Raw genomic sequence first — 27,020 nt, forward strand, 5'->3', positions numbered from 1 at the left:
TAGAAATGGGGGTAAGAAATATTACACTATCGATTTTTGGTTGAGGAAATAGTCGTACAGTACGGTTCTGTATTGTCGGTTTCTGTTTAATTGCTGGAAGACAAGACAACTAAATGTTCTCTTTGACAACAGTACCCTCTAGTGGTTGGAAAGTAAACATCTTATTTCATTGCCCATTTCCTGTGATTATGAGTTCATTAAATAGAGAGGGGAAAATCATGTTATATGCACGGGGGATTCATAATACATGCATCCCACATGAGACCCACATCTTTTGATCATTCCTTTTTTTTCGACATGAATTGCTTAAGATAAAGACTTTCCAGTGCTTTCTAATACACCTTCTAATGTTGTGCAGCCGGTTTCTATGAAATAAAACAAGCAGTAGGTGCACGGCTAAATTCTCCTGATGTAAAGTAGTGTAGTAAACGGCACTTTTGTTGTTATTTTGACTCCCGTCGACAGTTTCACCTCAGGGCGAAAAGTTGAAGCTGCTGCAAAATTGATCAGCACTCGAGACAAGAAAAATTGCTCAATTATCTGGTTCATCATGATGTTTATCAGCAGCCCTCCAAAAATGGCAAAGTCATTTAGAACGGGCCTCTGTCACGGGAAACTACAAATAGAAAATATAGATTTTTTTTTAAAAATCAAATCATAGCCACTCGGTCTTCCCCCATGTGTGATTAAAAAATAAATGGTCATCTGTTCCAACTGTAGGAGGTCTCTGCATTGCCCGAGCTCAGCTAACTCAACAAACCCTTGAAAATAAAACATCTGAGAAAAAAAATGTGACTTAAGAGAATTCTGACATGATTAAAAAAAAAAAAGCTCGATATTGGGTCACGTCTCGCATTCATGGTTGCGCAGATGTTGTCAATTGTTTTATTAGATTTCTCCTCTTACCAATGAACAGTAAAATATTCTTTTGTGTGCATTTTTTGGGATGATATAGTAATATTTTATTTTATTTAGGCACTTTAAAAAAAAAAGATGCTCACGCAAGATGTTGAAGTGTAGTTTGACAGGTGCACCACAAGTGAGTGCAAGTCTTTCAGGTTTGGCTGTTCAAAATAAAGATGCGTTCACTGACGGGGCCTCATCACTGTGTGCAATAAGTCGCTGTGTCGATCTTCTTCATCTGCAGAGTCTTCAGAGCTGTTTACCACTGCAGCACTGAGCGTGCGGAGCTCCTCCAGAACGGAAAGGAGTCTCTCTGGCGGGATAAAGCAAGTCAAACCAGTCAGCAGTCCAAAATCTGGAATGAGGGGAAAATACGATCACACTACTCACTTTCCGGAGCTAGTTGTGATCCCATAAAGCAGCTTCTCTCCAAAGGTTTTTCCCCTTGTTCTCTGGGGGCAAATGTGTTCTGCAGAAAGTCATTCCTCAGCTCTGTCTCAGGAATAGCAGTCTGCGGCACAAATTGTTAGTTGACTGAACAGAGACGGCAAAGTATGCTTTTAAAAAATATATATACCGTATATATTTTTTGGCTAATCTCACCAGCAGTGTGTTTCGGTTTGTTTCAGCATCTTGTGGTTGCGTGCGTTGGACCTCTTTTTTTGTGTGGTCACTTTGGCTTTCGTTCCAGTAGTTCTGTTTCTGCGCCACCGCTCTTTCAAACTGTCGTAAAGTCATAACTGTAAAATAAGAGATGAAGAATAAGGACTAGAAGAGCAGCTCTCGTGAGTCGAACATACATTCCGTGTATGTTTGATAGGACATAGTTGACTCTGGTTTGAATTGTGTTGTGATTTCCCCCCCCCTCCAACCTGCTTTGGTGTGTTCTCTTTTCGCTGTGCTGACTTGTATCTCCATCTCACTAAGCTTTTCAGCGCAGCGGCTCTCAATCTCGGATGCTCGCTCCCGCAGGGCTGTGTGGAAGATGCACGCTATTCATCGCAGAAATGCACATAGCGTATTAAAAAAAAAAAAAGTAACTGCGTTTTCCAATCTATTGTTGCCAAAGAGCTCTGACTGTTTTGTTCAACTTTCACGTCTTCTATGATCCAAATCATGTCTCAGGCGGGATTTACACCGTGACCCAATTGTGATTATATTTTTTATTTTTCTTGCCATATGACCCAATTTACAGCAAGATAATCAGGCAGAGTAAGATCCAAATTCATGTTTAAAGCAGAGCAGAATCAGGCCTCAATCATATGTGGATAAACAATAAGTTTGAATATCATAATTAAACAGAATCTTAAGTCGGGCTCGATTGACTAATCAGCTGATTTGAGCTGAGTTAATCTTTTTTTTCCCCATTAATTACATATATATTTAATTAAAAGACCAATTAATCGTTTATCATAATCTTCTTATTCTGCCATATACTGGCATCCACGTCGGTCGAGGCCTCATCTTAAAGACACTCCATGAGATTTTGGTAATCAAGATCTGTCGTGGCAAATCTTTTTCGTACGTCTTACCTTGCTCGCTGTTTTCCTTCTGGCTGAGAAGTTCAGATTGAAGCTCCTCCTGTGTCTCCTTGCTCAACTTCAGTTGAGCCAGGGCCTGCTCCAGGTTCCGCCGGACCTCCTCTCCGTCTGACACAGCCTTCTGCAGCTCATCTCGGCTTTTCTCTAGCTCCTCCTGTAGCTGCCTCAGTTTCTTCTCATCTGAAGGGACGCAAACGTGCAAAAGTGATGAGTGTCTAATCAGATGGTGAAGCCCAAGTGCCCTTGGAATGTGCTTACGTTCTTCTTTTATATCTTTCAGTGCTTTGTCAATCAGCTCCGGCGTTCTTTTGAGCTCCTGTGTGAGTTTGCTTCTCTCTTGACACACCAAAGTGAGTTCTTCTTGTAAATTTCTGATGCTATTGTGCAACAAATACAAGAAAGCGGGGTGGGGGTGGGGGGGCACTCAGTAAAGGCTCTCTGAGGAATTAAAGTGAATTTATTGTGCCAAATTGACTACCTTTCCGCTGTCTGCTCTGCTTGCTTACTGTTCTTCTGGACTTTGTGCAGAGCAACCCTCCTCATGAACAAAGCTGTGAGGCAAAATCATTACGATGTACAACAACGTCAGGTAACACATACAAATCAAGTCTCAATCACAGCACCTTGGACCGTTTCCACTCGGCCTCTGGCAAAATTCAACCGTGGGCCAAAACTATTGAGTTTTGCTTGTGCTGCATCCACTTCTGCTATTTTACGATGAAATGTCACACTAAACCTGTAAGGCACAAAGAACAACAGTTTTTCCCCTAAAACAACCCTTTTTTAAAAAGAAAAAAATAGCACTCATCATGATTTAATGCAGCAATTCATTCCATTGTTCTGCTCCTTCGGTTGTGCCTGCGCTGGCCACCGGAAGGCCGCATAATGCGGTCTACTACTGTAACTCGCTCAGTAAGATGCTGTAATATTAGTAATGTTTCATAGCGGGTAAAGAATATAAGCCTGCATTTATTATGTTTTCTGTCTACAATGTGCTGCGCCACCGTTGCTGGTCAAACATCTCTTGCTTCTAAAATCTTGACTATCAATGCTGTTAGCATTGTGTCATTGGCATTAAAACTCATTCAGTACCAGCCAATTCTGGACCAAGTCTGACAAGACGTTTAAAAACGTCTTTGGGAGTGAATGAGTTACACTGAGAGGTTGTTCTTAAGGCAACCTTGTTCCAAGCTGCTGCTTATGGTGAGATAAGTTGAAAACTAGTTCACAATCATCATACAGCATTGGTATCTCAGAATCGTCCAAATGAAACGCTTTATTCAGGTCACTTGTATTTCAAGGCACCCCTGTAAAAATTGTTGGATGGAGCTTTCATCCTGTGTTACCCATGCAAGGCCTCTATTGTACTTTTGAGCCCAGCCTCGAAGCTGAGACTCTTTGCCTTCAGTTGTTGAGTCTCCTTGCAAGCCTGAGCCAAGTCCCGCTTCAAACTCTAAGAAGAAATACAAATTTCGAGCATCAGAGGTCATCCGCATTGGGCATCCACGGTGCAAAAATCACCTCGCTTGCAGAGATGCTCACCTCCTTTTCCACTTTCTCCTGGTCCAGCTCAGCTATCCCGGCGTCGAGACTGCGCTGGAGCACCGTTGCGCGATGCCGCTCCTCTTGCAGCTGTTGTTCCACAAGTCCCACCTAGAAAATCAAGAGAGGATTCTATTTCCACGCCAACGCGCTTGTCTCCCAACACATTGAAAGTGATGCTGGCACCCAGCTTCCTGTCAGACTGCATTTTCTGACACCTCTGAACGATGTTGTTCCCTCTCATCTCTCAGCTCGATGTCTTTCAAACGAAGCTGGACGCAGAGTTTGAACACCTTCTCCCTCCAGAGGTGAAGCACAAGAAGACCATCGGCTCTTTGTGTCGCGAGTCGGTCTGACGAGGCCTAGTTAAACACAGGCCACTTCGGTAAATGCTTCCTATGTCAAACGTACAGTAAATTAGAAGAAAAACCAGGACAAATGCGCACTTTCTTCAGCATCTTCTCTTCTTGGAGGGAGACTATCTCACTCATGGAATTCAATCGGACAGTCAATAGCTCAGTGGTTTTCTGCAATGCTGCTTTCTCTTTGTTGAGCCTCTACAAGATGAACAAATACAATGCAGACAGAATCCTGAACGTTAATTAAGTTGCATTTGTATGTAATTCTTGTTAATCTACCGAAAGGCGCCCAAAAAAAAAAAACCCTTTGTACTGGGCATATCGCATTGAACACGGCGCATTGTTTTAACCTCAACCGCTTCATTTAATTGTTCCTTTTCTCCTTTGTCCGCGACAACCTGGCCAATGTAATTTCGGAGACTGTGCAGAGTCGCTGATTGTGTCTCGTATGCTTGTTCCATTTGTCTGGGGAAAAAAAAAATCACAACCAACCCATGTGTTCACTCGTTTTATCAACAATGTAAAATTCATTTTCTATCGCTCCGGTTTGGATTTAATGTGGAACCTTAAATGTTCTTTCAACTCATCTCTCTCTGCAGATGCCTCCATGAGATTGCTTTTCAGCTGCAGAACTTCCCGCGTCACTGACTGAAGTTTACTCTGCAGTTCATGATTTGATTTTCTGGCCGTGCATAATTCCACACAGTGGTCGGCGTTCAACTGTCGCAGCTGATGAGGAGAAATTGAAAATGTAAACGGTGGGAGACATCGAATGAAATGGGTCATCTCATAGATAGTTGCCTATTTTAGGATTTGGCAAATACCTCTTCCTCTTGCTTCTTCTGCATCTGCTGCATTTTTTCCATCATTTTAAAAGACTGTTCTCTGGCCTCCTCTGCTTGCTGCTCACTCATTTTGGCCTTAAGGGCGAGCTCCCGAGCTTCCCCTTCACTCCTTATTTTAGCCAGTTCCTCATCAGACTCTTTCTTAAATCTTTCTAGCTGTAAAACACAAGCACAAAATGACCATCTTCAAAATGTAAATAAAACAAAAACTTATAAGCTACAACATGAGGAGGTGAAATGTCAGTTCATCCCAGGCGATCACAGGAAACAAACAGTGCAGTCGAAATTAAATGTTTGCTTATGATACACTGCTACCTGTGAGCTTATTTTTTCCTTCTGTCCATGGCAGTGAATGAGCTCCTCCTTCAGATGGCTCTGCTCAGACCTCACATTTCTCATTTCTCGATTCATTGTCTCCAGGTCATGACATTGCCTGATGTACAACAATTATACATTAATTATTTTAATGAAGAGTATCCATGATTAATCTCGGGAATATGTAGACCCATTTGCTACCTGCTTATGGTGTCGTTTTTGACTCTAATCTCTTCCCTATATCTCTGCACAGTGTCCTTCAGGGCCTCCATCTGCTCCTTCAACCGCTCAGGCTCCGCTTTGTGCTTTTCTGCCTCCAGACACCACTCTTCTTCCCATCTGGACCACTGATCGCCTCTTTCTTTGGATCTGTGTTTGAGCAAATGGGAGCTATTTGTGTATCTACCAAGCCCCCCAGCTGATGGTATGTTTGACCAATACTGTAGAATACCTCGTCCTCAAGTCTGACACATTTTCCTCTGGAGTCCTTCCTCTTGTGTTGTGTCCTTGCAGCATCACGGTGGATTGATTTTCCTTTCTCTGTGTTAATATTTCTCGCTGGGTGTTAGTACCACCAAGCCAAGGATCCTTTGGTGGAGCTGTGGGGACACTCGGTTTCATCCAAGAAATGCATGGGTGTGTGCCTGTGGCCAATGTAGCAGCATGGACACTTGATGCAAAATGAGAGGGAGGTACAAGGTCATCTTGGGGTTTCCCTGTATAACATGACAAGAAATGTAAATTATGCATGTGTATGCTATGGACAAGTACTTAATCTATGGCTATGGCGAGACAACCATCAAGTACGGTAGTTCCAATTGTACTTGTCACTAGAGGGCATATATACATGACCAATGGGGATTGTTGTGTCATGCAAGTGTGTGTGTGTGTTGTGTGTGTACTCTGTCTACACAACCCATTAGAGGTTCATATTTTACACTAAAACCTCCTAGCACACTAACGTAAAATATGACACGACACATTTTAGATATATATCTAAAGAATATCCCGAAATAAATAAATATTCACTTAGAGTTTACGAACTAGCGCGGTGAACAACTACTACAGTGCCATTCAAAGTACGTCGTTATAGCAACTATGTGCTCGTTATAGCAACTATGTGCGAAGCCACAATGCATATGATAGACTAGCATCTAAAAAAAAACTTACGAGAACTATTTGGTGACGTGAAATCGGTTGGTATGTTAAGCTTTTCTTTCCCACGATTATACCCGTCCATTTTCAGTGGAGTAAATGATCTTCCAGGAAGCAATCCATTCAGTTTGTTGTTTTCAAGCACATATTTTTGTTGTTGTTTGAGCCACTGGGTCGTCTATTTCACCACTCCTGCTATTCTTTATAGCTAGCTAGCTAACAATCTAGAATCTAGTCTTTGCAATAAATAAAAAGAATCGCTTCTAAATAGGCACCGTTGTAAATAAGACGATACATTCAATAATAACGCCACTTCGCGCAGTGCATTGTGGGCTTGCGATTAATGATGGTATTTATATGTAACCCCGAGTTTAGTCTTGCAGGATTTGTAACCTTTCATAATGCTTTCCAACCCCCACTTCCCAACATGTCACTTTTAACACAACTGTGTATACAAATCATTTATTTTTTGTCGCCACAACTGTTTAACTAACACGAGTCTGTAACACAAAATGTTCTCAGGGGGCGGGGCAGATAGTTTGACTGACAGGCACTATTCGATTGCATGATGGCAGAGGTCACTGGCACTGCAGGGGATTCTTATAGAACAGGCAGGGGGAAAATCCAAAGGCATTTGTTTCACACTGACAATGAACACGGGCGAGTAAATCATAGTGAAGACATATATCAACCATCCTAAATCTACCCTAATCCTAGACAATATGTGTCCCATTAGAGTAGACACTGCCGACTGTGGACTATCAGGGTGTTCACATGACAGACTCTAAGCCAATTAGTTTCCTTAAGCGTGATTCCATGAGGTATTTATTATTTCAATACAGGTATCACTGGGATGATCAATGGAGAGCAGGCTCTGTTAAAATGCCCTTAATATTGTAACTTTGCCATTCCTTCTTTGCCAAGTTTCTCCTCAGAACAGGTATGTTTGACATGTGCTACTAATGATCATAGCTATGAAGAAAAGAGGGTACCATTTGATAGTAAGACATTTTACTGGTTAATTTTGGTCGTCAGAGGTGGGTAGAGAAGTCAAAAAATTATACTGAGAGTATAATGAGAGTATTGTTACTTTCGAAAAATATGACAAGTAAAATGTATCCTTCTGTATAATTACTTAAGCATTAAAAAATTTACTAAAGCACCGAGTAACTGCTGAGTCAAGATCGTTATCCCAAGCAATTGTGAAAGTACTCTGATGAGTACAACGTATCTAAAAAGTTGTTTAAATAAATGGAATGTAGCTTGTTACTCACAACCTCTGCTGATCTTTGATAATGCAGCTCGACTTTGGGCTCTGGTGCATTCATAAATATGTCACAGTACCCCCGACAGCAAAATGATAATCCTATTAATAATTAACAACTCACATTTTTTAAAATACTTTTACATATCTAAGTGTGTTGTGTGCATCTGCAATGGTGATGGATTCATTATGCCTCTGCTGGAAATCTAATCAAAGAGTAGATGGCAATATATTCTACATTCCACCACCTTTCGTTCATTTGTACACAGTGTGTTTAAATGTCTCTCTGCAGCTGTCATCTTTAGATTTGACCTATTTTCCACAGAGGTTCATTGAAATTTCTGATCAGCAAATCTTTAGAAGTCAGTGGGACGATACAACCACAGAGAGTGTAAAATCCCATAGTCTACCATAATCTGTTTGTCTCTTTGTTTTGATTTGGCGTAAATAGAAAAAAGGGGTTTTAGGATGTTTTGTTTGCCTCCTATGTGGAAAAAGAAGCTAACCACTATCCAAGTTTGCAAGTCACAACAAATACTGTATCACAATTTCCATCAAAAAGTATGGTTGAATTCCGATGTGACTAACCTCAAGGGCTTTTGACTGCAGCAGTGCTACTCAATTATTTATTTTTAGTTCCCCCCTACCGCCTCCAAGGGAGAAGTAAACCTTTCAACTCCCCGCCATGATTATGAATAATTTGTTTATATAAATGGTATAAGTACACCTGTGAAGAACATTGTATCCTTATTAACATTGAATACAACAAACAGAAAAAAATATATATAGATCAGCTTACAACAAAGAATCCCTTCATTGGTAACATTAAGACATATATGAGCAGACCACTGCCACCTACTGTAGCGGATGTGCAATTACATACTTTATTATTATTTATTTTTTTACTGTAAAGCAGTTTGGGTTGCACGATGAGGTGCGATAGAAATAAAGATGATTTGATTACACTTTATTCTAGTACAGGAAAAAAAAGTGTTACCGAGGCTCATATGCGCCCACCCCGCCACGTCCCAAGAGGGACCGCCCCACTACTTGAGAAGAATTCAGTTTGTGCTGTATTTAAAAATAATTTTAAAATGACAAGTGAAGTTAATAAACTGAAGAGACCGAGGTTTATTACCGTTATATAAAAAAAACAGATTTTGGCATGAGAGCATCTTGGATGGAAGCCGTTATCTAGTAAAACCATTCTTTGAAAGACAGCAATGCTGCGCATTGCAGCAGAGAATTGGAAAAGACTCAAGGAATCCAGCATTCAAAGACAACACTGATGCTTATTAGGAAGGTAGCCAAGTTACGTTGCAGCTTCCCTTCAAGGATCTTTAAAAACTGCGTTCTGCTGATTAAATTCAGATATCACACCTACATTGAGTCACTTAAATTCAATCAATGTATATCATCTTTTTAAATATGTTTCATAGTGTCTATTGGTGTCTATTATCTTTATTACAACCTAATTATGCAAGCATGAAGGTAGGCCACCATTAAGTTTATTTACATTTTAAGCCACGAAAATGACCATGTCACTCAGTTGAGCACAGACAACCATCACTGTGCCCATCTGTTTGTAAGTCAGCAGGCAACTATCGAGTTAATGGAGAACCATGGAGGGATTCTGATTGTGCATTCTGGTCAGTGGACGGCTCAAACGATTATTGACTCAACCACTGAAAATTATTCCTTTACCTGCTCTTTGTTGAGATTCCTGCCTGCAACAAACTTCTTTCATGGAAATTGTTTTTGTATTTTTCCTGCAAATTTTATCCTTACTTATCATTCCTTTAGTGTAATTAGAATGATCTGGAATGGTAAATTGAATTGTTAATGGGGACTGCATTGTCAGGAAATAGAGCGCAGTAATCCTCCCTCACTATATCCTAGGGGGATCCAGAGAAGCTCCTTTTCTGATCCTTTTATTATATTCTAGGACTCCTCCTGGGTCATCTCCCCGCTGAATGTGCAACTCGGCAAAGTGCTGCATTTATTTTCCCACACTGGAAAACAATTCAGGCTTTTTGTTGCATTTTACCATCATGTGTTCGAGAGTCTGCCCCAGTGAAGCTCCTCCCTCGAGCCAGGTAAGTGCAAGCGGGTCTGAAAGACATTCCCAAGAGAAAACATTGTCTTGAATTTATATTTTTTCATTCAAAAGTATTGGACTACACTCCCCACAAGGGTACTGGCCAAATTAAGAAACCAGAGGCAATACCTAGTGGGTTAATATCTCCTGCAATTTCTCTGTCCAGTATATACAGTATATGACTCATATATTGTCCAGAGGCGTTTGATATGTAAGCAACTGTCTGTATTTATAGCAGTGGATTTTATGTCGTTAAAAAAAAAAAGATTCCGGTGATGAGTCACTTCTCCATGATGAGACTTCTCCAGAAAATCGACAAAGCTCAAAACCTAAATCCAATTAAGATACAATTAATACATATTTTCATTGCTCAAATATGTAGGGATGCGTAGTCGTTTAATGCTTCATGCTTACCAAAGACAATGTAAACCTTTGTATCGTCATTATCTGTTTTATTTGCACCTCCCAACATATTATTAGTCAGTCAGTCAATCAAGTCTGGCAGGCAGTGCTTGAGCCAAAACCTTTGGCTAATGCTATTGCTAGCTTGGTTCACAGTAAAGTACACCCGACACCTGCAAACAAGTAACAGCATAAATATTCTTTTGAGAGCGGAGATAAAGGCATGATTTTTCAGGATTTTTAAGCTTAATTTTCTAGACTTAATGATTTGCTTTCTTGCCAGGTTGTTAACAACACTTTGCTTTGGTGCTGTGTCACAGTTCGAAGACCTTTATTTTCACTTTACAGAGACTTTAAAACTTGCCCTGTTTTTTTTTTTTTTTTTTTTTTTTTTTTTTTGTGGTCTTGACAAATATCACCTCACCCTATCTCCCCATCTGCTTATTAAACTGGAGTGCAGCCCAGTGCCTGGCGCCTATCATTAATTTGCCAGGCTCTTCAACACTCCAAGGGCTTTTGTTTCCTTTCCTAATCTATGCCCATTTTGACACAGGATCGATGTGAATTTTAGTTTAAAACATATTCCTTATTTACAAGGAAATTGTTGGAAGACTTGTTTTTTTCCGCTCACATTTGTTCCTTATGGCTAAAAAGCGTGGCGGGAGGAGGGGGTGAGTCTTCCAAATATAGACTCATTTGTGATCAAAAAAGGGAGGTGGAACGTAATATGAGTGGCGCGCGCGTGAGTGCTATCCGACTGTTGTTTAGTTAATTGTTGCTAAATCAGGATTTTTTTTCCTCCGCTGTTTTGAGGATGAAACGAACGCACTGGCGTATCCCGGCGGTCGCTTAGCAACGCACGGCCAGTGGGCGCCGTGGAGAGCGATCGCTATAGTGGGCGCTCCATTAAAACCGTTGGCGCTCCTGACCTTGGCGTCGTGAATGCGCAAAGCCAGCAGCGCAGACTGTGCAAAGCAGGAGATGTGTGATGTGAGGAAAGATCTGATGTGTGTTCGATAGGGAAGCGCGGGAACTCGTTCATTCCAGCCCATTGTTGTCTTAACGCCGAACTGAGAGGGGGAAATGCAATGGAGGACGTCCACAGATGGAGCGCGTAACGGCGTCTGTTAAAAGCAGGTGAGTTAACCTCACGATGCTGTGTTTTTAACCCCTAATGATCACATGCATATATGTCAGTGGGTTCTTTTTTTTTCTTTATTCATTTAGTGGCTTTTTAAAACGCTATACAATGAGAAGGCATTAGTTGCCCGGTCATATGTTCTCATCCTGCATATATTAAGACACCGTTGGAAACCTGGATTTTAACGAGCTTGCCATAATGTGTTCCCATCATATCTGGGCTGTGGCTTGTTGTCCTTCTATGGAGCCAGATCATTGCATTAATTAAAAAACGGACGGATGATGACATGGAGGTGCATTTGCTACCCCAGGTATCGTCCTCTGCATCAATTCTCCATTCTTATCATTGCACTGCTAATCCAGGGGGCATTGGAGGAATCCACTAAATCGGTTTGGACGTGCACATGTCAAATTACAAGGGCATTGGGAGCCCGGCGCTCTTATTTGACATTATAGTGCTTCTTAAATGCATTTATTTCCTTCCACAAAACCTCCAAGTTATACCAGATTCCAATCAATATGATGTCCTCACAGAGTTTTTTTTTTATTGGTGTCAAATAGGTGTTGATTTGTGTGTCTGTCAACGGTGTAGATACAATAAAGATGTGGAATTTCTCACGGTAGCGAATGAAATATGATCATTACAATCATTGTAAAACCTCTTTTAAATGGGATCACGTCTGCCCTATACTCTGATTTATACTGGTATGGTCCCAGTAAACCCAAGGGTCTCAAGTGTTCTTGTCTCACCACCGCTGTGATGCATAAAACATCTGTGGCCTGCTGCAATAAATTGTTATGGGAGGTTTACATTTTGGAACATTTATTTCGTGTAATGCCCATTTGCTGAGTTATAGGCAAATAAACATTTCACCTTCTGAGATTCGGTATCTCTTCAAAAAGTGTACATTCAAATCGCTCGAGTTTATAATACAGCTTATTTGGTATGAGCCAACTTGTGTCCAGTCACAGACTACAAGCTTGAAGCCGATATTTCATACAGTACTCTGCGTCACGTGTAAAGCTAATTTAACATTGCTGAAAGATGTTAAATAGAAAAAAAAATCTTTTAAAGCAGCGGCATGTATAATTCAAAAGCAAATGCTGCTCATTTTAACAATTCATATTATCTTTTTTGATCGAGCTGAAAACAAATAACCAAGTCTGATTGGTGGTGCCTACTGCTGCGGGCTTCTGCTCCATTTCAGGAGTTTTTTTTTTTTTAAACATTCTAATGATATCCTCGTGTTTTAGCGTCAACCGTCAAGCAAGGAAATTTGCAATAAAAAAAAAAATCTTATCATTACAGTTTCTTGCACAGAGAAAGCCTTTTTTTGAGAGCCATGGACTATGATCATACATCTTAATTAATGCAGACAAAATCGGCCCCCAGGCAGAGAGGAACAGTAATGCCTCCATTGAACCTCTGTGATTACACTTATGTCGCATTCTGCGCAAGCAACAAATTGACGAGCATTATAAAAAGTTATGTGTTGCATCGCATTATTTGTAAACGGCGAGCGGAAGTAGCGTGCTTGTCTTTGGCTAATTAGTTCCTCCTTTTGGGAGGCACAAATTGTCTCTCGTTTTAATCTTAAATAGGTTTAGCAGTTGGAAAATGAGCTGCTTCCCAGCAGCGGGCTTTCACAATGCTCGAGGCAAAACTCGTCAATAAATTTGATTAGGTTAACAAGCTTGTTTTTTTTCCGCGCTCATTGACAAGCCTGTGTGAATATAATGATGAGAAATATAGCCTCACGACAATAACTGAGGATAAGGGTTTTAAAAAGGAGGGGTTGGGGGATGAAAATGTTATTTAAAAGGAAGAACATTGTTTTTTCTTTGTTGTCTTAGTGTATATGTTTTGTTTATCAAAGTGGTTCGTCATCGTCGTTGACCAAACACAGTAGAAGCAAGCGAAAGGCAGGCTTTGTCATAAAAATAAGTTCGGAAACCGCGTGACTCAAATGCCGTACGCAATCATCACTTCATCAATTAACTCTTTCAGTACCAGCCAATTCTGGACCAAGTCTGAAAAGACGTTTAAAAACGTCTTTTGGAGTGAATGAGTTCTAAGAGCTAATTTGTGGAATTGGTTCATTGCATCTTCAAGCAAAATGAAGTGTGTTTGATTCCGTCTAAACTAGTTTGGGGTCGAGAGAACGACCGTAAAAGTCGAGCTATTTTTTTTTGTCTCCCACAGACCATTCACCATTATGACGCGGCTACTTCAGGCAGAATGATTTTTGATCAATATGAAACTCAGAAGGAGTTTTTCTCTAACCCCTGTTAAAATTCTCCTACAGTGGATCAAGAAAATTGAGTTTTATAGTTTTTACGGACGCATTTAAACTCAAATGCTTTCCAATAGTCTTCTGTTTTGCCAGCCGCCATCAAGCCTTTTTCATGAAGTTAACATTATTTGGCTTTGGGAAGGAAAGTCAGTGTTTCAGTTGGCTCATCACACTTGCTTGTTCAGGAATTTCTCAACACTTCACATCATGCTTTTTTTTTTGGAGCGTGCTTCTAACAAGGTGGCTTGGATGTGAAGCAAAATCATTTTCTCAGGTGATTTTCCAGATTAGGTGACTTTAATTTAAATGTTAAGACACAAAGAAGATGTGCTCCTTTTTAATCTTCCGTCTCTTTAAATGTTCTTTTACATAAGAGAAGTGTTGTTGCTTCACACCTTTTTTTTTAATCGATATGCTTCCACTGCATCATTCCAACATCAAACAGATGGCCCGTTACCATTCCGCCTCCACTAAAAAAAAAAAAAATAGACATCAGTATTCACCATTTTATGCATATTTAGTTCTATATATGTTCTTCAGAAAACATTTTTCCTAAAAGGCGATTTTGAATCACATGCGGTGATTGACAAGTCTGCGGGGATTTACCCGACATCATATCTTAAATCCTTTTGTCTTCCCACACCTTTGAATTTTTGACGCTTTGGAGACATATTCAGAACTTCACTCATGTTTAGTCGAATTATTGTCTTTTCAGATCCTTGTTGCTTTGCGACGAAAATGAGAAGAGGCAATGGTCCATGCCAGCCCGAGGTGTGTTTGGATTTGATAAGCATCTGATCTGAAGGCCGCCCGAGTGATGTCTGCGTGACAAGTTCAGTGCAAAGGGGCCTGAGCCGACACTACATTTTGCATCCGTGTTGTGCGAGGATACAAACCATGTGGCTGGCTACGTTTAAAGACCATCTGCTGCCTGCGCACCTGCTACACCAGCAGGGGTCGGTAACCATTACCCACTGTGCTCTGCTCTGGTGGATATTATGCTCCTGCTGGTCATTTACCAAGGCCACAAGCCAAAAGTTCTACCCCACAGTGACTACCCAGTTCGGGAAGCTCCGAGGCCTCAGGGTCCCCGTGCCCAGCGAGGTGCTCAGGCCCGTCGACCAGTATCTAGGGGTGCCCTACGCCGCCCCGCCAGTGGGAGACAAGCGTTTCATGCCCCCGGATCAGCCATCCGCTTGGTCGGGTATCAAGAATGCCACCCACTTCATGCCCGTGTGCCCTCAAAACATCCACAGCACTGTGCCAGAGATAATGATGCCTATTTGGTTCACCTACAACCTGGACACGGTCGCCTCATACATTCAGGATCAGAGCGAGGACTGTTTATATCTCAACATCTACGCTCCGACAGAAGAAGGTGAGTGGGCGGACGTGCCGAATGACGTCCATTGATCACAGCTTGTTTTGCTTTGATGTCATTGTGTGCTCTTGGACGTGCGCACCGCCAAAGCCATGTCATCATTGTCCTACCAGGTCATTGGAACTTTCGATTGATCAAATCATGAAACTCATTCGAATTGGAAATGTATTTTGCCCATGGCAAGCGTTTGCATGGAGCCCCAAGAAGCATTAAGAAACATGAAGACACTTAAGTTTATGAATACTTTCCCTCTAGGAAACGTTGAGTGAAACATTACTGAGGTGAGGTAAGGTTCAGGTATTCGTCTGATTAAACTGCACAGAATTTTCTACGAGCCGAAGCACATACTCACCGGTAACAATGTTATGACCAGTTGCACAGTCTGAGGAAATCCAATACAGGAGTTCAAAATGTCTGCCTTTACAAAGATGGATGACTACAATAATGCCTAGTGGGCGTTCTCCAACGGTATTTCTACTTGCACAATCTCCGAAGAGCCGATGCAAAAGCTTTATCATAAAATCAGCATTTACAAAGATAACAGAGGCAGTGTCATCATAAGGTGCCTTTGAAACCTCATCTCAAACCCTAAACAGTTGACTTTCCATTTAATTCCGTGTTGAGTAGACGTTGAGCACGTTGGTTCAATTGTTCACATTTTGGAAAGTAATTGGAAGCAAACAATGTACAGAGAGAAAAATATGTTAGCTTTCTGACAGAGCGGGCATTTTTGACTAATCTTATGAACTTAAGAATGAATATATACTGTATTATGCAACTATCCATTGTTTCAGCCTCCACTGAAGAAAGAAAAAAAAATGCTGGTTATAATTTCACATGAAACATCGGATTATTTCCAAAAGAGGGATTAACACCAGGACAGCAATTGCTAGGGCACCGGCAACAATGTTCAATATGATCCTGAAAATTGAATATGCATGTTCAAATTGAATTCTTTTATAATAATATACTGTAGTTAGCACAAGCATTGTGTGTAACGTATGCAAAAAATCACATGCATCCAATGCGACGAGAAATGTTTTGACACAGCTCTTCTATCGGAATCAAATTAGACTGTGCAGGTGTCATGGCTGTCATTTTAAATCAACTTGGAAAGAGAAATGAGAAGGAACTTTACCCAGGGTTTTTTCTCTAAAACTTGCATTTACGCGTACCTTAGATTCATTTATTTTTTTTTATTTTTTTTATTTTCTGGAACACCATCGTTGTTCTGACAGCATGTCTTTTGGGAGGCAATTAGTGAGGTACAAAAAGTCAACTTTTGTCTGTTGCCGAGCCTGCCCCGGTTTAGCATTGACTGTAGTAGGAGATGTGAAATAAGGCAGTGTGGGAACATTTTGCACATCCAATGTGCACCTACAAATCAGTAAGCCGACCTGAATGGGGATAGAAGATGGCTGGATGGATATTATAGTGTTTCCAAACATGCAGAGCTAATTCGAGCTGCTTCAGTTTGTGTCTAACAATACCAAAAAAAAAATTTAAAAAGCCAGCGTTCCCTCCATTTGGCTGATGGAAGATGGCTCTCTTCGTGCGGCTGAGCTACAGTAGCCTAGCAACAGCACACAAACAGCCTGTTTGACAGGTAGCCATCCAAAATGGTGCATCCCACATTTAATGAGGCCTCCAGTCTGAGCGCTGGCTAAAGGTCTCCTCACCTATAAACGACTTAATGAAAACACTCCAAAGCATATTTGCGTAATACGACGTTTCAAGCCACCTCATTTGTATTCGTGGTATGCTTAAAATGCCCTCAGGTGTGACAAGATTATTTTTCACACACAATGCACCAAGCAAATTTTCACTCCCTCACACTGACCCGCATGCTCACTTCCTTCCCATTATTTAAACCGGAATTAACATTGCAAACATGTATATACATCACAGGAGTTTATTTAATTATAGCATCTCATTTTGTGTGGAAAATTACAGAGAAAAGGGCGGATGGCCTTTGTGCCAAAAAGGATTTTATTTATTTATTTTTGTCTCCGTTCTGTTTGCTTGACTGGACCGCATATCGAATAAGTAGAAAAGCGTCTAAATACCTTTTTTTAATTTTTATTTTTGTCTTTATATGAATTACAGGGAGCCAACACAGGAAAAAGGGGGCATCTTTTTCTCACGCTGAGACTCATATATCAGAAGGTATTTTTGTTGTTTTCTTTCTCTTGGATGTCTCATCTTTTATTTCGTTGCCTCTTGGGTTCAAATAATACCTGCTGAGTTCATATGTGCTCAACACACCACATTAATGGCAGTGTGGCTTTGTGAATGTCGACAAAATGTTCTGTTGAGTTGCATGTTTGTATGTGCACCACAGTATCACATTTATCAATATCTTCCCCTTGATATGAATGTGGCTGGAGAGTGGCCACTATCGGCTACCACAGAGCTCCGCACTCTGTAAATAACACCAGTGCCCATATATGTTAGAACGCTATAATTACTGTAGAAGCTGCAGAGAATTTAATTCATCCTCATCCTTCGAGGGCATTTACTCTGCTTTTTTTTTTTTTTTTAATTGTCATTGCAGCTTCCAAACCATAAATCTGCCCCATCGGCTTGCTTCGAAGCACCTTCTCTCTTTAGTCTGTAACCATTCCTCATACAGCTGTAACACGGGTTTTAATGAGGCTCTGTTAATCTTATTTTGCATTACCGTTGCTTGCACTTTTGTGTGCTTCATCGTGTGTGTGTGTGTGTGTGTGTTGACTTTGCAGATATAAGGGACTCGGAAGCTCGACCTGTGATGGTGTACATACATGGAGGCTCCTATATGGAAGGCACCGGGAACATGATGGATGGCAGCGTGCTGGCCAGCTATGGGAACGTTGTTGTTGTCACGCTCAACTACAGGATTGGAATATTAGGTGATGAAAACATTGAACCTTCGAATGTTGTTTCATATGGCCAATTAGTTTGTTTGGAGGGAGAAGGCATTGCAAATTAAATTCCACTTAGATCGCCCAAGAAAAATGTAAAGGGATTTAAAAAAAACAACTTCCAAATGGATTGGCATACAAATGTCTTCAGAGCAATGACAACGCATGTAATTGTTTGTATGCACATTGTTTCACATGTGTGACCTCCCTCCCCCCAGATGGATGTGTTTAATCGGTACACGTTTGTAAGACTAACCATTGAGGTATTCCCAAGAACTCACAAGGTCGAGAGAATTGTTTAGCATTCCGAAGCGATGAGTTGTTGCACAACCGGACCGGGGAATAAGTATGTAACAGGATCAATTCTCAGCACTGGCAAACCTCTGTGTGGTTTTGTGAATTCAAAGGGACAAGCCCGGTAAAAGGATTTATTTATTCATGCACGTCAAAATTGATGAAGTCACTCTGCAAAGACAACGTTTAGATTAGGTGGGCACCCCCTGATGCAGTAGCGGCCTTCGACAACTACTGTGTAGCTGACTACAATGATCAAGGCGCAACATTCTGTATTTGTACCAGAGGAGAAATGCTCTCATTTCCTTTGTATGGCCCCACTACCTATGACTGTTTGCCTCCTTCTGTGTCCAGGCTTCCTTAGTACTGGAGACCAGGCCGCGAAAGGAAATTATGGACTCCTCGATCAGATCCAAGCCCTACGTTGGATCAGTAAGAACATCAACTACTTTGGAGGGGACCCGGGTCGTATCACCGTTTTTGGATCTGGAATCGGAGCTTCCTGCGTGAGCCTACTGACACTATCCCACCACTCAGAAGGTAGACGATGCCCTTTTACAATAGATTTGGAATACTGTATCAAATTTAAAACAAAATACTATTTTAAAAATAACATTCATGGACATGAATGATGTTGATATCTGTCGAGTGATGGTCCAGTTATTGACGCTACTGACTTCACTTCATTCCTTTTTTTAGCGCTAATTCAAATCCGGCAGTCAAGCGATATTTATTTAAGAGCTTTAATGCTTGTTAATACATCACAGCATATCCTCCACAGATACCTTTGAACAGCGGTGGGCGGTGCATTTTGGGACGTGGGCCTCCGTTGGGGACTCAAGTGATCTAATCCCTCTCTTAATACCACGATTGTCGCATAGCTAAACAGACAAAACACAATACAACGATGTGTGGCATGAAATTGCCAATGTGGGGTAAATATTTAAAACCGGGCTATGTTCTTCGAAAAAGTTTGTAAAGCCATTCAAACGTATTGACACGCGTCGTCCGAACGCGTTGGGTGAAGAAGTTTGAACGTATTGGGAAAACGTGAGCTCAATGCTAAAAACAATACTTCCCCTCCCCCGCCGAATGCCACGGGGTATTGACTAATACCCTTGCTATTTGTAGACTGTTGGAAATAAATTAGCACTGTTCCATCTAAATTGTAAATGAAGGTCTGTGCTTCTGATAGTCTCTAAGCCAGCAGAGGAGGTCTTCAAGGCCCTGACCGCATGCAACTGCCTTTTAAATATTCCCTCTAGTGTGTGCGAAATAGCATTGGAATGAAATTAGCTCTGATGGGACGTTGTAGTATGTGGTTAGTATTTCTGACAAACAGTCAGTTTCCACATCGGAGCAATATGAGTCATATTGATAAAAATCTCAAAGCTTTTTGAAATCTCAAAGCCTCTCCTAAACAGTACAAGTGCTGCTGTAATCACAGCCAGCTCATTTTAGATCTCAATAGTATTCAGCGTTATGGCTTTATTCTTGTTGCTAAGCGTAGGAAATCACCGGCGCAGCCACAGGAAAGTGATCTCAGACTATGATAATAAGTAGCTTTAAAATATTCGGTGCGCACTTATTCAAATCTGCTCGATCGAATCAAAGTAGTGTATTTCAGTACTTGTTGCCTCCTGGGAGCTGCCTTTCCTCGCGTTGAAGCAGACCAGAATCACAAGAGGGTCTGGAATGGTGTTTTCATCAATGCCGTCCACGGAGGCTGCGGCAAGTGCAACTGTGCTTTGTGAGGTTTCCATTTGATGCCCTAGTTGGACTGCGGCAGACGCACACGGGCCGCCGAAAGCGCTTTGAAGCATGCATGATAGCCAGTGGCCCCCCCCAAAAAAAATGTAAATAGATGACGGGAGCAGAGAGAGAAAAAAACGGCGGCGTTGCCGGCGGTGTTCTTCCAACGACTCGCGTGACCGCACCTTAGCAAGGCTTATGTGACTTGTTCCCGATCGCCGGTCATGTTTAGGCGCCAAATTCGGACCTCCCGGATGGAGGCTTGGCTCTGCATGTAAACATTCAACAAAGCAAGCCTCTGTATTTATCAATATCAAGACGGAATTCTCTCTCGTCGTGCAGTGGGCAAGGGGGCGTCTCGTTAGAGGCACACAATCAAAAGATTTTTGATGCCACGGTACATCTGTGAATAACCGATGAAGGGGAAAGTCGCCGCGGCGGCGCTTGAAACAACTTTGCCAACTGATCATTACTGCCCACAACGGTGACAGCGCATGACTCAAACACGGGGGGGAGAATCGAAAGAGTGATGTATTATTTACATCATTAAAATGAACATGACGGGGCGATCGTTTTTCTTTATCAATTCATTTCTACTTGCAGCTTTCCTATCGGCGAGGCCCAGCTGTGCGCTATTCCAGACTAATATTCAATGTTCATGACGGGGAGTGTAATTATATTTTGTTCAGTTTCAAGCCTTTCATATAGACGCTAACGGCGAATACCAATTACTTTAAATCAGTCAGGACACCGTGTCCTTACAGTTTGTGTCAAATGATAATGCGGCGCATACAGATTAGATTGAAGGCGCTAATCGCTGTTCCTTTGGCATCCCTTGTGTCTTTTTCTTGGGAATTCCGCGTCCCCCCCCAGGTTTATTCCATAGAGCCATCATACAAAGCGGTTCCGCGCTCTCCAGCTGGGCTGTCAACTACCAGCCGGTCAAGTACACTCGCATGCTGGCGGAAAGGGTGGGCTGCAATGTGCTGGACACCGTGGACATGGTCTCCTGCCTGCAGAGGAAGACCGCAAAGGAGCTGGTGGAGCAAGACATCCAGCCCGCCCAGTACCGCGTGGCTTTCGGGCCGGTAATCGATGGCGACGTCATCCCCGACGACCCCGAGATCCTAATGGAGCAAGGCGAGTTCCTCAACTATGACATCATGCTCGGTGTCAATCAGGGTGAGGGTCTACGTTTTGTGGAGAACGTGATGGACTTGGAGGACGGCGTGTCCGGAAGCGACTTTGACTTTGTCGTATCCGACTTTGTGGACAGTTTGTATGGCTACCCGGAAGGGAAGGACACGCTGAGGGAGACAATTAAGTTCATGTATACAGACTGGGCCGATAAGGACAATCCGGAAACCAGGCGGAAGACTCTGGTGGCTCTGTTCACGGACCACCAATGGGTGGAACCCTCGGTGGTGACGGCCGACCTGCACGCCCGCTACGGCTCGCCGACCTACTTCTACGCCTTCTACCACCACTGCCAGAGCCTCATGAAGCCCGTGTGGTCGGACTCGGCGCACGGCGACGAGGTGCCCTACGTCTTCGGCATCCCCATGGTCGGCCCGACTGACCTGTTTCCCTGCAACTTCTCCAGGAATGACATCATGCTCAGCGCCGTGGTTATGACGTATTGGACCAATTTTGCCAAGAGCGGGTGAGTCACAGCAAAAAGGCCTTCATTTGTCTCAACAGCAAAAGTCGGCTCGCCGCAATTTCACTCCAGACTCCGGGGGCTTCGGAATTGTCTGATTTCAAATGTGCACCTCTTATTTATTTGAAGGCTTTCGACCTTTTTAACTCGCGCTACTTCATCACCCTGATTAAAAGACTGTAGCATTGGCCAGGAAATAGTGTGCCCAATTAAGTCCAGTCTTAACTCTCGCTGTCACTTCTTGCAGCTTGAGCTCCCTTTTTTTTCTTGTCGGTTCCCAAGCACCAGCACATTAAATGTGGATCGGTGGTGCCGCACCATTTGACGTCAATTACTGTCAATTATTTCAACGTGAGAAATCAAATATCCTTCTCGTTTGATTTGATCAATACGTATCACATTCGATACGACAGTATGTGTGTATGTGTGTGTGTGTGTCAATCCATCCGAATTCCATTGGAGTGATGTAATGCATTTACCATTCACATACTTAAGCAAATAGAGCAGGTAGGCTTATGTGGAGGTGTGAAGCATCAAGGGAATGCTGAGCCCTTGAGTAGAGGCGGTGATGTTACACAATCCTGATCCTACTTTGCCACTTTTTGCTTGTCTTGATTATGCCAACACTGATCAAAGCAAGATCAAAATGGATATGCAAGAAGTGCTTCGGTTGTGATTTATGGTGACCCAGTATCTTCAATATCATGTCAAAGGGAAAAAAATGGGAAACATTTTTAGTAGGGGATATAATTTAATAAATGCATGTGGTGGAGACAAGTCAAATACAGTCAAACCTCGGTTTTCAAACGTCTCTGTTCTCAACCAAATCGGTTTTCGACCAAAAATTTCAAGTTTTTTTATGCCTCGGATTACGACCGAAAATGGGTTCTCGACCAAACTGAGCACACTTGAATGCACCACTTGACTCCTTTGGCCTTCCTTACACGAGGAAGTGACGCTTTGTGATTGTGATTGTTCTTTTTTTTTAGCGTGGTTTCAGTTTTCGAACAAATCGGTTTTCGAACAGCCCTCTGGAACTGATGGTCAAAAACCGAGGTCTGACTGTACTGTCTCATGAGTATGTCTGCCTTTTTGTCCTTAAGTGAGGTCATGCATTGCACTGAAACAAAAAGGTTATTAGGTTATAATTTACGTATATGTTTTATAATTGCAGAGGCAAATCATTTTCCAAAAGTCCACCATGTTGATTTGCTTCCATTAAACTCTTAAAAATCGTCATTAACCTCCCTTTAACAGTGACCGCACACCTTCAATGTAACAAGGTACAAATGCTGGAATGTGAAATGGCCCCCCCAAACACTTCCTACAAAGTGGAAAACAATTCATTTCTGCAGAGTATCTTGGTACGATCAAGACTTAATTTTATCAAGGGAACACTAGACCCCTGTCGTCTATCCCGATCCACGACGGATTAACCACCTCATTTATATGTACCGGTATGTTTAATACATTTGGCCATAAATATAGAGTCATGATCCTTTCGGGCCAGGCGTTAAGTAAAATGTCAGCCTAGTCACTGGAGATTAATCATTTTTTATTTTAGAATTTATTATTATGAAATAGTCACTCTCATTATTTTTTACTGTCACTCATGATGACACTGTAGAGTCTTGTTTTATCTTTTGAGGCATATTTTTCCTAGATTTTGGTTCGACTCGTAGGTTCCCTCATTTCTTAGATATAAAATTACACGTTGTATTTGCTCACTTTAGTTGACTTTGTGCCGATGTTTTTTTTTTCCTCAGGGATCCCAACAAACCCGTACCGCAGGATACAAAGTTCATCCACACCAAAGCCAACCGCTTTGAGGAGGTGGCCTGGTCCAAGTATGACCCCTACGACCAGCTCTACCTGCACATTGGCCTGAAGCCTCGCATCCGTGATCACTACCGCGCCACCAAGGTGGCCTTTTGGAAGCACCTCGTGCCCCATCTCTACAACCTCCACGACATGTTCCATTACTCCTCCACCACCACCAAAGTCACACCGCTGGATCCCACCCAATCCGCCGGCAAGCGATCCGGAGGCACCGGCCGGCCCCCCGTGTCCACGGGCCTCAACGGCGATGAAGGCGGGAGAGAAATGGGTCCTCTGATCATGCCCAACCCCAGAGATTACTCCACAGAACTCAGCGTCACCATCGCCGTGGGGGCTTCTCTGCTCTTCCTCAACGTTCTGGCCTTCGCCGCTCTCTACTACCGCAAAGACAAACGCAGTCGGCAGGAAACCTCGCAGCAGCCCAGTCCTCAACGCGACAGCAAAGGCAACGCGAGCCACGCCGCCACCGTGGACGAAACCCTATCCAGGAACCAGTGCGAGGCCCTCCACAATCCCATTCACATGTCTCCCACCATGGACTACACCCTAAACCAGCGCCGCTCTCCCGACGACATCCCGCTGATGACGCCCAACAACATCACAATGATCCCCAACTCGCTGATGGGTCTCTCCAACATGAGTCCGTACAGCACCTTCCCCGCCGGCTACAGCTCCGCAGGCCTGCCCAGCACTCACTCCACCACACGTGTATAACTTGGCCGCAGTCCAGACCTGCGGTACGCTTCAAGACACGTCCATGTAAAGCTGTATTTAGGATGTTTAGATAAAATAGGATTAAATATGTTTGGGGTTTTATTTTGATTTTTTTTCTTTCCAAGCAAACTCCAGCTTTCTGCCTTTGCTCCGTCATAACAGGAAGTCTTAAGAGCTGTCATTTTCACGCTCGTTTTTCCGCAATGGCACGCAAAAGAAAAACAAAAAATTGTCATTTTACACCTCACCTTTTTGGGAATTTCCCCATGAAAGAACTAACAATCACGTTTTTACAGTTGGATTTGTATGGGGAAGCTTTTTCTTAGTATCGATTTTGATCTCATGGAGCTTTGGGCCGTCACAACTCATCGCAGATGGAGATGAGATGTTGAAGAAGCAGAAAACAGCAGTACAGTATTGCTATTATTGATATTTTATACATATTTCTCATTGCTTCTTATGAAGATGTATTTTTACCGTCGTTCGTTTCCAGCAGCTTAACGTAATTCAATTGAAAATGGACTCCAATCCAGATCCGTACGAGTGTCTCCAAAATACCTGACAATTTCTACTAACACACCTTCATACATTAGTTAGGTTGGTGAGGAGGTGTCTCAGCTACAAAAAAAATAAAAATGTAAATTAGGCATTCTTATCAAAAGAAACTTTTGCATACAGTATGTAGTGTTGTGTAATTTATCGTCGTATATTTGAGTATCCTTGCGCCTTTTTTCCTTTCAAGTTTTTAAGTCTTGAGTTATTTTTGCTTAATACATTTTACGAATATAACCTCTGCTTCACTAGAGAAAACTTTAGGCTTGAAATGTGTTTTCGTACTCTAACAAACTCTCACTTCTTTTTGGCTTTGCTTGTTTGTACAGAATAACATTTGATTGCTACTTCTTTATTCATATTCTAAACTCTTCAAAGAGATACCTGTAATCACATTGTAAGTGTACGTATTACAAAGCGACTTATAGCATTTAAAAATGTACCGGTAGTTTCATCCAAGCCACAAGTCACTGATCCTTTTGGTCGGTTTGGGACCTTGGACATACCGACTTCTACGCTTGGTTGTCTGTTTTCTGAAGGACATGATGGACTTTAAGATTTTAGTTCTTGCCACCAGTCATAATGTGGTTTAACCTATTAAACAATTTTTTTCCAACTACCGGTAGTCTTGTTGAGTCCAGAATGGTTTTAATGGTAATTAATAATCAAGGCGAAGTATCTAGGATTCACCAGAAATTCACGGTAAGCTCCTTTTTTTTTTTAAAGAGTTTTTGAAGTGTTAAGTAGATTTAGCATTTTCCACCGTAACGATATCCCTATTTGAACAAAGACACCGCATTTAAAGTTAAGAACTGAAAAAAAGTGTACAGTACTGACCTATTGACTCAATTAAAATGTATCACAGATCAGTTACATTCAAAGTGGAGAGATGAAAGAAGAACATCTTCAACCGCAAATGTACTGTGCCGTTTTTAAATTCAACCGAACTCCACAGATTTGTTTGAAATTGTGTTTGTATTTAACTCATTGATTCTTTTTACGTTCCACAGAGAGAGCCAGCACACCTCTAGTGGTCCTCATACCACACCTTGAGAATAACTGGCATACGAACAAACACGCTTAAATCTAAAGCTAAATTGACAGCCATGCTTATTTTATACCGTAAACGTGTCATTAAGAAACCACCCAAGCGGCATTGCATTGCTATTCCTCTGCCACGTTCGTGTAAATTTTAACATTGGGGGCTGCCTATTCCCAGTCTTCCTTTGCTGCCAACCCTTGTGACCTGTCCCCACTTGTTCGCATGAAAGACCATACAGCGCGATTACATAAAACCGGATAAATCAAATCACTTGTTTCATTAAGCGGAAAACTAACTACTCCGCCGCGGGAGGTCATCGGCCACTGAATTCACTTCTGACTCGTCCCCCGGGTGTGCACGTTTTTTTTTTTTTTTGTGCCCTCCAAAATGCTTGCCAGGTTGTTTCATGGCAGCTTGTTTGTTTTCCCAGCACGGATTACCGCAGCAGAGATAAGCGGAGGCGCAAATATTATTACAGCACCGCCTCTCTCTGTATAAACACACGTATAGCAGCAGCTTGTCCGGTGCAAAACCATTTTTATCACATGCCACGTCTATACAATCCAGATAACGCAAAAGAATGATCATTTTCATGGCTTGTGGCTGTCCGTGGTGCTGATGGTGCCCACGAGACGCAGGTGATTCAATCTAACGGCGTTTGTGAGCAGGATGACAAATGCGCTCGTTCAGTATCCATCTAAGCACTGACTAATGACTTGAAGGCAGTGTTTAAGTGACATGATAATTCATAATGTGAGCCGCTCACACCCCTATTCAGCATTTGCCCCCCCCCCTCGAATTTAGACTTACATTAAGGAATTTCTATTTCTCCTGCAAGCCACTGAAGATTCCTCCTAATCTTTTTTTCTTTTTTAATGTCAACAGGAATAACGTAACCATGTGTCCCAAAAGCTGACAGGCCTTGTATGTGTTCTCATCCACTGCTTTCAGTGAATTAACATTTCTCGGTTCTCTTCCTGCCTAAGGCGCTTTTTTTTCCGAGAGATTTCAGAGGTGTCAATCGT

At 42.1% G+C, this 27,020-nt stretch overlaps 2 protein-coding genes across 5 annotated transcripts; one reads left to right on the forward strand and one right to left on the reverse strand.

Annotated features, from left to right (window-relative positions):
- Positions 1–953: 953 nt before the first annotated feature.
- Positions 954–15,824, reverse strand: cchcr1 (coiled-coil alpha-helical rod protein 1). Of its 4 annotated transcripts, none has more exons than XM_052046978.1 (19): positions 15,592–15,824; positions 5,957–6,221; positions 5,707–5,874; positions 5,506–5,623; positions 5,170–5,346; positions 4,911–5,074; positions 4,696–4,810; positions 4,433–4,543; positions 4,205–4,348; positions 3,987–4,097; positions 3,791–3,897; positions 3,068–3,180; positions 2,923–2,995; positions 2,703–2,821; positions 2,436–2,624; positions 1,776–1,895; positions 1,507–1,643; positions 1,294–1,414; positions 954–1,216 (listed from the first exon to the last, which is right to left on the reverse strand). In XM_052046978.1, the coding sequence occupies exons 1-19, from the start codon at positions 15,755–15,757 to the stop codon at positions 1,086–1,088; spliced, it is 2,649 nt and encodes an 882-aa protein (XP_051902938.1). In that variant the 5' UTR covers positions 15,758–15,824; the 3' UTR covers positions 954–1,085. The 4 variants fall into 4 exon arrangements, with proteins under 4 accessions (XP_051902938.1, XP_051902939.1, XP_051902941.1 ...); XM_052046979.1 differs by having other exon boundaries at positions 1,776–1,877; positions 15,592–15,803; XM_052046981.1 differs by lacking the exon at positions 15,592–15,824 and adding an exon at positions 6,676–7,003 and having other exon boundaries at positions 1,776–1,877.
- Positions 11,726–25,570, forward strand: nlgn3b (neuroligin 3b). Its single transcript, XM_052046983.1, has 7 exons — positions 11,726–11,875; positions 14,574–15,236; positions 17,346–17,405; positions 17,981–18,130; positions 18,791–18,976; positions 21,062–21,851; positions 23,615–25,570. Exons 2-7 carry the CDS (start codon positions 14,756–14,758, stop codon positions 24,399–24,401), a joined length of 2,454 nt encoding a protein of 817 aa, XP_051902943.1. The 5' UTR covers positions 11,726–11,875; positions 14,574–14,755; the 3' UTR covers positions 24,402–25,570.
- The last annotated feature ends 1,450 nt before the right edge of the window (positions 25,571–27,020 follow it).

This window comes from Hippocampus zosterae, chromosome 16, assembly GCF_025434085.1.
Source record: "Hippocampus zosterae strain Florida chromosome 16, ASM2543408v3, whole genome shotgun sequence".
Taxonomy (NCBI): Eukaryota; Metazoa; Chordata; class Actinopteri; order Syngnathiformes; family Syngnathidae; genus Hippocampus; species Hippocampus zosterae.